Here is an 11,877-nt window from a genome sequence, read left to right as displayed (position 1 = left end):
GGTCTCTGGGATTCCTTTCGAGACAGGGTTCGACTGGCATCACGGAAACTGGCAAAGGGTGGACGGAGGCGAACGCCGGACTGGGCCGTTCCTTGAATGGCTTTTTGTAGCTAATGGAAAGATAAGAAGATCCAAAGTTACATTTGTGACCGATGTATAGAGCCTTGAAAAAGTATTCATACCCCACGAACGTTTCCACATTTTTTTCATGTTACACCAACAAACGTAAATGTATCTTATTGGAATTCTATGTGACACCAACACTAAGGGCAAGTATTCATGAGGTGTAACGGAAATGATACAAGGTTCTATAAATATTTTAAAAATATACATTTGAAAATTGTGATTGCATTTGTACTCAGCCCCTTTGTACTCTTGATACCCCTAAATAAAGTTACTGATTGCCTCCAGAAGCCGAAGAATTAACCGATTGAGTCCTACTATGTGTAATTTCTTCTCAGTATAACTACAGCTGTTCTGTGAAGACCTCACAGGTTCTTGTGAGAACATCAGGGATTAAACAGCATCATGAAAACCAAGGAACACACCGGACAGGTCAGGGATAAAGAGGAGAAGAGGAGAGCAGTGTTAGGTTATAGAGAATAGCCCAAGCTCTGAACATCTCATGGACCACTGTTCAATCCATCATCCAAAAATGGAAGAAGTACGGCACAACTGCAAACCTACAAGACTTGGCATCCACCGAAAGAGAGACATGGCCATCCACCGAAACCAAGACATCGCCATCCACCGAAACTAACATCCCAAGAAGAAGGGCACTAATGAGAGAAGAAGCCGAGAGCCCCATGGTCCCTGGAGGAGCCGCAGAGATCACAGCTCAGGGGGAGAATCTGGCCAGAGGACGATTGTTAGTCGTATGCTCCACAAAGCTGCCCTTTATGGAAGAGCGGCAAGAAGATATAAAAAAGCAAAAACATAAGAAGTTCTATTTGCAGTTTGTGTAGTGAACACAAAGAGCAGTGGAAGAAGGTGCTCTGATCAGATGAGACCAAAGTAGAACTTTTTGGGATAAGTGTGAAATGCCATGTGTGGTAGAAAATGCACATCACCCTGAAAACAACATCCCCACCATCACACATGGTGGAGGCAGCATCTTGCTATGGGGAGGCTTTTCTTCAGCAGGGGCAGGGAAGCCGGTCAGAGGTGATGGGAAGATGGATGTATATAAATAATCCTGGAGGAAAACCTGTTGGAAGCTGCAGAAGACTTGAGAGCGGGGGGGGGGAGGGTGGGTAGGTTCACCTTCCAGCAGGACAATGATCCTAAACATCATGCAAAGCTATAATGGAGGGTTTAGATCAAAGAATATTCCTATGTGTGAGCGGCCGAGTCCCAGCCCAGACCCAAATCCACCGAGAACCTGTGACAACACGGAAACATTAATGATGACAGACGTCTCCATCCAATCTCACCGAGCGAGAGTGAGTGTGCAAAAAGGAAGGGGACAATGTCACCTCTAGATGTGCAAAGCTGCAGAGACAGAACCCAAAAGACAGAGAAAGGTGGTCCTACAAAGTATTCACTCAGGGGGCTGAATACTAATGCAAGACAGAGAAAGGTGGTCCTACAAAGTACTGACTCAGGGGCTGAATACTAATGCAGGACAGAGAAAGGTGGTCCTACAAAGTACTGACTGCAGGGGGTGAATACTAATGCAATACAGAGAAATGTGGTCTTACAAAGTACTGACTGCAGGGGGTGAATACTAATGCAATACAGAGAAAGGTGGTCCTACAAAGTACTGACTCCAGGAGCTGAATACTAATGCAAGACAGAGAAAGTTGGTCCTACAAAGTACTGACTCCAGGAGCTGAATACTAATGCAAGACAGAGAAAGTTGGTCCTACAAAGTACTGACTCCAGGGGCTGAATACTAATGCAAGACAGAGAAAGGTGGTCCTACAAAGTACTGACTCCAAGGGCTGAATACTAATGCAAGACAGAGAATGGTGGTCCTACAAAGTACTGACTCCAGGAGCTGAATACTAGTAATGCAAGACAGAGAAAGGTGGTCCTACAAAGTACTGACTCCAAGGGCTGAATACTAATGCAAGACAGAGAATGGTGGTCCTACAAAGTACTGACTCCAGGGGGTGAATACTAATGCAAGACAGAGAAAGTTGGTCCTACAAAGTACTGACTCCAGGGGCTGAATACTAATGCAAGACAGAGAAAGGTGGTCCTACAAAGTACTGACTCCAGGAGCTGAATACTAATGCAAGACAGAGAAAGTTGGTCCTACAAAGTACTGAATCCAGGGGCTGAATACTAATGCAAGACAGAGAAAGGTGGTCTTACAAAGTACTGACTTCAGGGGGTGAATACTAATGCAAGACAGAGAAATGTGGTCTTACAAAGTACTGACTGCAGGGGGTGAATACTAATGCAAGACAGAGAAATGTGGTCTTACAAAGTACTGACTGCAGGGGGTGAATACTAATGCAATACAGAGAAAGGTGGTCCTACAAAGTACTGACTCCAGGAGCTGAATACTAATGCAAGACAGAGAAAGTTGGTCCTACAAAGTACTGACTCCAGGAGCTGAATACTAATGCAAGACAGAGAAAGTTGGTCCTACAAAGTACTGACTCCAGGGGCTGAATACTAATGCAAGACAGAGAAAGGTGGTCCTACAAAGTACTGACTCCAAGGGCTGAATACTAATGCAAGACAGAGAATGGTGGTCCTACAAAGTACTGACTCCAGGAGCTGAATACTAATGCAAGACAGAGAAAGGTGGTCCTACAAAGTACTGACTCCAAGGGCTGAATACTAATGCAAGACAGAGAATGGTGGTCCTACAAAGTACTGACTCCAGGGGGTGAATACTAATGCAAGACAGAGAAAGTTGGTCCTACAAAGTACTGACTCCAGGGGCTGAATACTAATGCAAGACAGAGAAAGGTGGTCCTACAAAGTACTGACTCCAGCAGCTGAATACTAATGCAAGACAGAGAAAGTTGGTCCTACAAAGTACTGAATCCAGGGGCTGAATACTAATGCAAGACAGAGAAAGGTGGTCCTACAAAGTACTGACTCCAAGGGCTGAATACTAATGCAAGACAGAGAATGGTGGTCCTACAAAGTACTGACTCCAGGGGGTGAATACTAATGCAAGACAGAGAAATGTGGTCTTACAAAGTACTGACTCCAGGGGCTGAATACTAATGCAAGATGGAGAAAGGTGGTCCTACAAAGTACTGACTCCAGGGGGTGAATACTAATGCAAGACAGAGAAAGGTGGTCCTACAAAGTACTGACTCCAGGGGCTGAATACTAATGCAAGACAGAGAAAGGTGGTCCTACAAAGTACTGACTCCAAGGGCTGAATACTAATGCAAGACAGAGAATGGTGGTCCTACAAAGTACTGACTCCAGGGGGTGAATACTAATGCAAGACAGAGAAATGTGGTCTTACAAAGTACTGACTCCAGGGGCTGAATACTAATGCAAGACGGAGAAAGGTGGTCCTACAAAGTACTGACTCCAGGGGGTGAATACTAATGCAATACAGAGAAAGGTGGTGCTACAAAGTACTGACTCCAGGGGGTGAATACTAATGCAAGACAGAGAAATGTGGTCTTACAAAGTACTGACTCCAGGGGGTGAATACTAATGCAATACAGAGAAATGTGGTCTTACAAAGTACTGACTGCAGGGGTGAAAAAATGTACATCACACTTGTCAGATTTATATTTTTAAAATATTTAGAAAACCAGGACTCATTTCCTTTACACTTCACAGATACTTGTACTTAATGTTGGTATTATAAAAAAAATGCAAATAAAATACTTTTAAGTTTGTGGGTATAATGTTAAAAAATGTGGAAAGTTCTTAGGGTATATTAATATAAAAAATAAAATTGAAATTTTATAAAAATCTGCGCCACTCCAAGTTTTTATAAATCAATTAGTATTATGTAATAATAATAATAATAATAATAATAATAATAATAATAATAATAATAATAAAAAATAGGATTTATAGACCAAAAGGAAAGATATACATTTTTTAAATTGTTTCCTTTTTTATTTTTTCAATAGAGACAACTATAAACACTCAAACTAAATAAAAATCAAGTAATAAGTAAAAAATGCGCATACAAGATAATAAATCACAGCTACAAATAGGTTATAAGTGTGCAAAAACAAGCCCCGGCCGGTGTTTTTATTTTTTTCTACACTTATAACCTATTTGTGGCTGTGATTTATTATCTTGTATGTGCATTTTTTACTTATTACTTGATTTTTATTTAATTTGAGAGTTTATAGTTGTCTCTATTGAAAAAATAAAAAAGGAAACAATTTAAAAAAATCTATATCTTTCCTTTTGGTCTATAAATCCTATTTTTACATAATATTAATTGATATATAAAAACTTGGAGTGGCGCAGATTTTTATAAAATTTCAGTTTTATTTTTTATATTAATTTTCCCTTGGCAAATTAACGGTGTTTGCCAGTATCTAGATGCCAACCAAGTTATAGAGTTTAGCGCTGGTATTATCTTCTTAGATATACTATTGTAGTTCTCAGGGTATGAATACTTTTTCAAGGCACTGTAAATTTTAACAAGACAATGGTGTCTTTATCAGCAAAATGTTAAAAATTTGTTGCAATAAACCAATAAAACAAGAACAATATAAATTGCTGAATACAAGTAATATACAACAAGGTTTCTCAAAAATAAGCACAACATGCCACTCTTACGGACCACTGCCATCTCAGAATTAATCAACACCTTGTGACTAGGAACTTACATACTTAGTAGAGCCGCTTTGGCTGTTATGACCTGCTGCCCTTGTAGCGGCTATGAATTTCTGCCCCTCTGGTTGTTATGATCTGATGGCCCACTGACTGTTGTGACCTGCTGCCCATCTGACTGTATATGACCTGCTGCCCCGCTGACTGTTATGACCTGCTGCCCCGCTGACTGTTATGACCTGCTGCCCCGCTGACTGTTATGACCTGCTGCCCCGCTGACTGTTATGACCTGCTGCCCCGCTGACTGTTATGACCTGCTGCCCCGCTGACTGTTATGACCTGCTGCCCCGCTGACTGTTATGACCTGCTGCTCCTCTGACTGTTATGACCTGCTGCTCCTCTGACTGTTATGACCTGCTGCTCCTCTGGCTGTTATGACCTGCTACCCCACTGGCTGTTATGACCTGCTGCTCCTCTGACTGTTATGACCTGCTGCCCCGCTGACTGTTATGACCTACTGCTCCTCTGACTGTTATGACCTGCTGCCCCGCTGACTTTTATGACCTGCTGCCCATCTGACTGTTATGACCTGCTGCCCCGCTGACTGTTATGATCTGCTGCTCCTCTGACTGTTATGACCTGCTGCTCCTCTGACTGTTATGACCTGCTGCCCCTCTGACTGTTATGACCTGCTGCTCCTCTGGCTGTTATGACCTGCTGCTCCTCTGACTGTTATGACCTGCTGCTCCTCTGACTGTTATGACCTGCTGCTCCTCTGGCTGTTATGACCTGCTGCCCCTGTGGCTGTTATGACCTGCTGCCCCCCTGGCTGTTATGACCTGCGGCCCCTCTGACTGTTATGACCTGCTGCTCCTCTGACTGTTATGACCTGCTGCCCCTCTGACTGTTATGACCTGCTGCTCCTCTGGCTGTTATGACCTGCTGCTCCTCTGACTGTTATGACCTGCTGCTCCTCTGACTGTTATGACCTGCTGCCCTCTGACTGTTATGACCTGCTGCTCCTCTGACTGTTATGACCTGCTGCCCCTCTGACTGTTATGACCTGCTGCCCCTGTGGCTGTTATGACCTGCTGCCCCTGTGGCTGTTATGACCTGCTGCTCCTCTGACTGTTATGACCTGCTGCTCCTCTGGCTGTTATGACCTGCTGCCCCTGTGGCTGTTATGACCTGCTGCCCCTCTGGCTGTTATGACCTGCGGCCCCTCTGACTGTTATGACCTGCTGCTCCTCTGACTGTTATGACCTGCTGCCCCTGTGGCTGTTATGACCTGCTGCTCCGCTGACTGTTATGACCTGCTGCCCCTGTGGCTGTTATGACCTACTGCCCCTCTGGCTGTTATGACCTGCGGCCCCTCTGGCTGTTATGACCTGCTGCTCCTCTGACTGTTATGACCTGCTGCTCCTCTGGCTGTTATGACCTGCTGCCCCGCTGACTGTTATGACCTGCTGCCCCTGTGACTGTTATGACCTGCTGCCCCCCTGGCTGTTATGACCTGCTGCTCCTCTGACTGTTATGACCTGCTGCTCCTCTGGCTGTTATGACCTGCTGCCCCGCTGACTGTTATGACCTGCTGCCCCTGTGACTGTTATGACCTGCTGCCCCCCTGGCTGTTATGACCTGCTGCTCCTCTGACTGTTATGACCTGCTGCTCCTCTGGCTGTTATGACCTGCTGCCCCCCTGGCTGTTATGACCTGCTGCTCCTCTGACTGTTATGACCTGCTGCTCCTCTGACTGTTATGACCTGCTGCCCCTGTGGCTGTTATGACCTGCTGCCCCTGTGACTGTTATGACCTGCTGCCCCCCTGGCTGTTATGACCTGCTGCTCCTCTGACTGTTATGACCTGCTGCTCCTCTGGCTGTTATGACCTGCTGCTCCTCTGGCTGTTATGACCTGCTGCCCCTCTGGCTGTTATGACCTGCTGCTCCTCTTACTGTTGTCACTTCTTTTCCGCAGGTACCTGCGGTTTTGCCATTGATAATGGTTAAAATCCACAAGGACAAAATCGCGGAAAAAACGCACCAAACCGTGGTAAAACCGCATGTGGATTTTGGATGCATTTTTTTGCTGCAGGTGCGGAATTCTGCCAGAGGGTGCGTATTTTGCCTAAGAAACATCTACCCAGTGCGCACAGACCCTTAATGGCAAAACCGCAGGTACCCGCGGAAAAGAAGTGACATGCTACAGAAATTCTGCAGCAAAACCCGTAGGGAAAAAAATGCAGAATGCGCACACCATTTTGGATTTCTCATAGATTTTTGCTGGGGAAGTACTGCATGAACATTATCAACAAAAACCGCGCCTTTTCTGCAGCAAAACCATGGCAAATCCGCGGCAAAAACCGCAATGTGCGCACAGGGCCTAAAGTAGATAAGAAAACCCCTCCCGGACCTTGTAGTATTAATCTGCGGCATCGTCGTGGCTCAATCTCCAGACACACATTGAGCTGCAGTCAGAACGCTGCGGAAAGTGCAGATTGGCAGATGACGGCAGAATTTTGATTACAGCTCTGGATGTCACAGGAGCAGGAGACGTGAGCTCTGCTGAGTGCGGCAGGAGGAGGGGTATTTTTAGCCGCAGTCACATTACGGCCCGTGTTTACTGGACTCAATTTCGCTGATGCCCCTCTAATCTTTCTCTCACCTCTTTCAGGGCGATCACCCCTCTCAGTTTCCCTCCGCTCGTGATAAACGCCTGGCTGAGGCCGAGGAGGGAGAAGAGCGTGTGTGTCTGGAAAGGAGGAAGGGAAAGCACAAAACATTCAAAAATATAAAAAAAAAAACAAAAAAAAAACAACCCAAAAATTGTATTTTTTGTTTAATTTTTGCCATTCAGAAAGTAAAAAAAGCTTTTTTATTAATAGGAAACCATCAGCAAGCAGCTGCTGTCAGATCGGCCCCTCTTTTGTATCTCTTGTGATGTCCTATAATAAATGGGCCATAGGATTGATTGACATGCTGTAAGAACTCGACAGTCCTAATTATTTAACCCCTGAGTACCCAACGGGGCATTAGGTGCAACCAGGGGGTTCATATATGAATGACCCGGGCTGTAGAGTAATGCAGCACAGAAACCATCATTATAATATCAGTAATAAAGCCGGTATAATATCTGTCTGCAAATTCGAGCCTACTTGCTGATGGTTTTCAGCAGGAACAAATATTATAATTAGAATAAAAATAATAAAATAATTTAGAATAAAAAAATCGAGCCTACTTGCTGATGGTTTTCAATGGGTACAAATATTATAATTAGAATAAAAATAATAAAATAATTTAGAATGCAAAATCGAGCCTACTTGCTGACGGTTTTTAATGGGTACAAATATTATAATTAGAATAAAAATAATAAAATAATTTAGAATAAAATATTCGAGCCTACTTGCTGATGGTTTTCAGCAGGTACAAATATTATAATTAGAATAAAAACAATTTAGAATAAAAAAAGTTGAGCCTACTTGCTGATGGTTTTCAGTGGGAACAAATATTATAATTAGAATAAAAATAATAAAATAATTTATAATGCAAAAGTGAGGCTACTTGCTAATGGTTTTCAATGGGTACAAATATTATAATTAAAATAATTTAGAATGCAAAATCGAGCCTACTTGCTGATGGTTTTCAATGGGTACAAATATTATAATTAGAATAAAAATAATAAAATAATTTAGAATAAAAAAATCGAGCCTACTTGCTGGTAGTTTTCAGCAGGTACAAATATTATAATTAGAATAAAAATAATAAAATAATTTATAATGCAAAATTGAGCCTACTTGCTGATGGTTTTCAGTGCGTACAAATATTATAATTAGAATAAAAATAATAAAATAATTTAGAATGCAAAATCGAGCCTACTTGCTGATGGTTTTCAGTGGGTACAAATATTATAATTAGAATAAAAATAATAAAATAATTTAGAATGCAAAATCGAGCCTACTTGCTGATGGTTTTCAGTGGGTACAAATATTATAATTAGAATAAAAATAATTTAGAATAAAAAAAATCGAGCCTACTTGCTGATGGTTTTCACTGGGTACAAATATTATCATTAGAATAAAAATAATAAAATAATTTAGAATGCAAAATTGAGCCTACTTGCTGATGGTTTTCAGTGCGTACAAATATTATAATTAGAATAAAAATAATAAAATAATTTAGAATGCAAAATCGAGCCTACTTGCTGATGGTTTTCAATAGGTACAAATATTATATTTAGAATAAAAATAATAAAATAATTTAGAATGGAAAATTGAGCCTACTTGCTGATGGTTTTCAATGGGTACAAATATTATAATTAGAATAAAAATAATAAAATAATTTAGAATGCAAAATTGAGCCCACTTGCTGATGGTTTTCAGTGGGTACAAATATTATATTTAGAATAAAAATAATAAAATAATTTAGAATGGAAATTGAGCCTACTTGATGATGGTTTTCAATGGGTACAAATATTATAATTAGAATAAAAATAATAAAATAATTTAGAATGCAAAATTGAGCCCACTTGCTGATGGTTTTCAGTGGGTACAAATATTATAATTAGAATAAAAATAATTTAGAATAAAAAAAAATCGCGCCTACTTGCTGATGGTTTTCAGCAGGTACAAATATTATAATTAGAATAAAAATAATAAAATAATTTAGAATAAAAAAAATCGAGCCTACTTGCTGATGGTTTTCAGCAGGTACAAATATTATAATGAGAATAAAAATAATAAAATAATTTAGAATGCAAAATCGAGCCTACTTGCTGATGCTTTTCAGTGGGTACAAATATTATAATTAGAATAAAAATAATAAAATAATTTAGAATGCAAAATCGAGCCTACTTGCTGATTGTTTTCAGTGGGTACAAATATTATAATTAAAATAAAAATAATAAAATAATTTAGAATGCAAAATCGAGCCTACTTGCTGATGGTTTTCAATATTAGTGCGTACAAAAATTATAATTATAATGAAAATAATAAAAGGATTTATACTGCAAAATCTAGCCTACTTGCTGATGGCTTTCCAGTATCAGTAGATACAAATATCCCAATTATGATAAAATAGTAAAACTGTTATAATATCCAGTTGCAAAATCTAGCCTACTTGCTTATTGTTTCCAGCAGCAGATCGAGAAAGCATAAATAAAATAAAAAATAAACTATGATATATCTGTCTGCAGAATGTAACCTACTTGCTGATGGCTTCCAGTATCATCAGGTACAGAAACCATAATGACATTACAAATAATAAAATCGTTATATTATCTCTCTGCAAAATTCAGCCTACTTGCTTATGGTTTCCAGGTAGCATCATACCTTATGAAGTGATGTCCTCTCCACGAGCTGAAATGGTGAGGGGTCGATGAGACAGCTATCGAAGGAGGCCACCTTCCCCAGCTCCTGCTGCTCCCAAACCGCAACCTGTAAATGTGACATCTTTCCTTACTGTCTTGTTGCACCGGTTTGGTATCAGTGAGGGTGCGGCGCCATGTTTGGGACTGGTGGACTCATTTCTATCAGTACTAGCGATTGAAAAACCCACAGATGTTTGGGTTCACTGGGTCCGGTTGGACTTGCGAAAAAAAAGTGTGGTTCGTGATCCGACTTGACTCAAACTTGAACTCGGATGCCGAACCCCATATACGAGGGACCGGAACTTGTTATAAAATGCTGGTAGTGAGGGCTAGGGGACTGCAGAAGGAAAGCAAATGGGGATTAATGCAGGACAGTTATACTCACCGAGTTTCCATGTGGCTGTCACACTGCTTTCGGGTCCGCTCATTAAATCTCATGAATATGCACTGCCCACCCTCTGTGACATTGTCTGTGAATGGTTGCAGTCAGACTGCCGGTGTATGTGATTGGTTGCCCTCACACTAGCTGTCAGGGTCCCCGAAGTGGAATGTAAAAATAAATAAATAATTTCAAAAATGGAGTAGGGTCCCAATATTTTGATACCCAGCGCAGATAAAGCAGATGGCCACAGACTTCAGCCTCCAGCTGTGTGTGTTATCGTCACTATGTATCAAAATACGAGGGACCCCCATGCAGTTTTTTGTTAAATTATTTAAATAAATAGGTCTCTCCTAATTTTGATACGTAGCACAGATAAAGTGTACAGCTGGGGGCTGTTATTCTTAGGCTGGGGAGGCCCATGGTTATTGGACCCTTCCCACCCTAAAACCCTAAAAATAGCAGCCCTCAGCTGCCCCAGAATTGTCGCATCCATTAGATGTGGCAATCCTGGCGCTTACCCAAATCATCTTGATTGCCCTTGTGCAGTGGCAATCAAGGTAATGTAAGGAGTTAATGACAGCTGTGATTTTTCATCAAGCTCGAGGTTAGTAATGGGTAGGGTTCTATGAGACCTTCCCATTACTAACTCAGTAAGTTAAAAGAAATAAACACAAAACAGAAAAAATCCTTTATTTAAAAAAAAAAAAACAAGAAAAAAGAAACACCCTTTCTGCAAGTTAGGAACCCCAAAACACCCCTACAGGTCCAACGTAATCCACAGACACGACATCCCACAATGATCCCGGCTCTGCTACATCCTGAAGTTGCAGTGCACACTCATATTAGAAAACGTGACCAATGACTGCGAGCTGCTGAACACAATGACGGAGCCGCAGCTGTGAGAACGGTGACATCAGTGAGTTCACCTGAGGCCACAGCAGTCAGTTCCCATGGTACCCCAGCTTTGACCTCAGGTGAACGCATCTCATTATGTTTTTGGTGCATTTTTATGCCAGGAGATGCAGATTTAATGCAGAAATGTCTGTAACCAAATACTCAATGCACATACGGTATAGCCTAATTCTAAAATTATTTATTTCAATAATTACAAAAAAATGCATGGGATCCCTCGTATTTTGATACAACAGCCAAGATAATGCACACACCTGAGGGCTGCAGCCTCCAGCTGTCTGCTTTATCTGCGCTGGATATCAAAATACAGGGGACCCTACGTCATTTTTTCTAATTATTTATTTTACATTCCACTTTGAGACTTAAAAGGTAACAATGTCCACTAGGTGGCACTGGAAAGCCGGCTTTTCCCTTCTGGAGGGGAGCTAATCTGCAGCATTGGCTGACATAAGGCTCTATACACCAGCTGGGGGTCTCCTCAAGCAGAAAGCGCCCCCC

General features: G+C 41.4%; 1 protein-coding gene across 1 annotated transcript in view; it reads right to left on the bottom strand.

Annotated features, from left to right (window-relative positions):
- Positions 1 to 24: 24 nt before the first annotated feature.
- LOC142289433 (chloride channel protein 1-like) overlaps positions 25 to 11,877 on the bottom strand; it is a gene marked incomplete at its 3' end in the record, with an annotated part of 32,225 nt that continues 20,372 nt past the window's right edge. Inside the window, exons 7-9 of the mRNA XM_075333591.1 lie at positions 10,048 to 10,152; positions 7,386 to 7,472; positions 25 to 110 (exon numbers count right to left, since the gene is read on the bottom strand). Of these exons, the coding sequence (XP_075189706.1) occupies positions 25 to 110; positions 7,386 to 7,472; positions 10,048 to 10,152 (278 nt within the window). The remainder of the gene's footprint in view (positions 111 to 7,385; positions 7,473 to 10,047; positions 10,153 to 11,877) is intronic.

The sequence above is a fragment of the Anomaloglossus baeobatrachus genome, unplaced genomic scaffold, assembly GCF_048569485.1.
Source record: "Anomaloglossus baeobatrachus isolate aAnoBae1 unplaced genomic scaffold, aAnoBae1.hap1 Scaffold_931, whole genome shotgun sequence".
Lineage (NCBI taxonomy): Eukaryota > Metazoa > Chordata > Amphibia > Anura > Aromobatidae > Anomaloglossus > Anomaloglossus baeobatrachus.
Note: the sequence above shows the minus strand (reverse complement) of the source record. Positions and strands in the feature narration are given on the sequence as shown.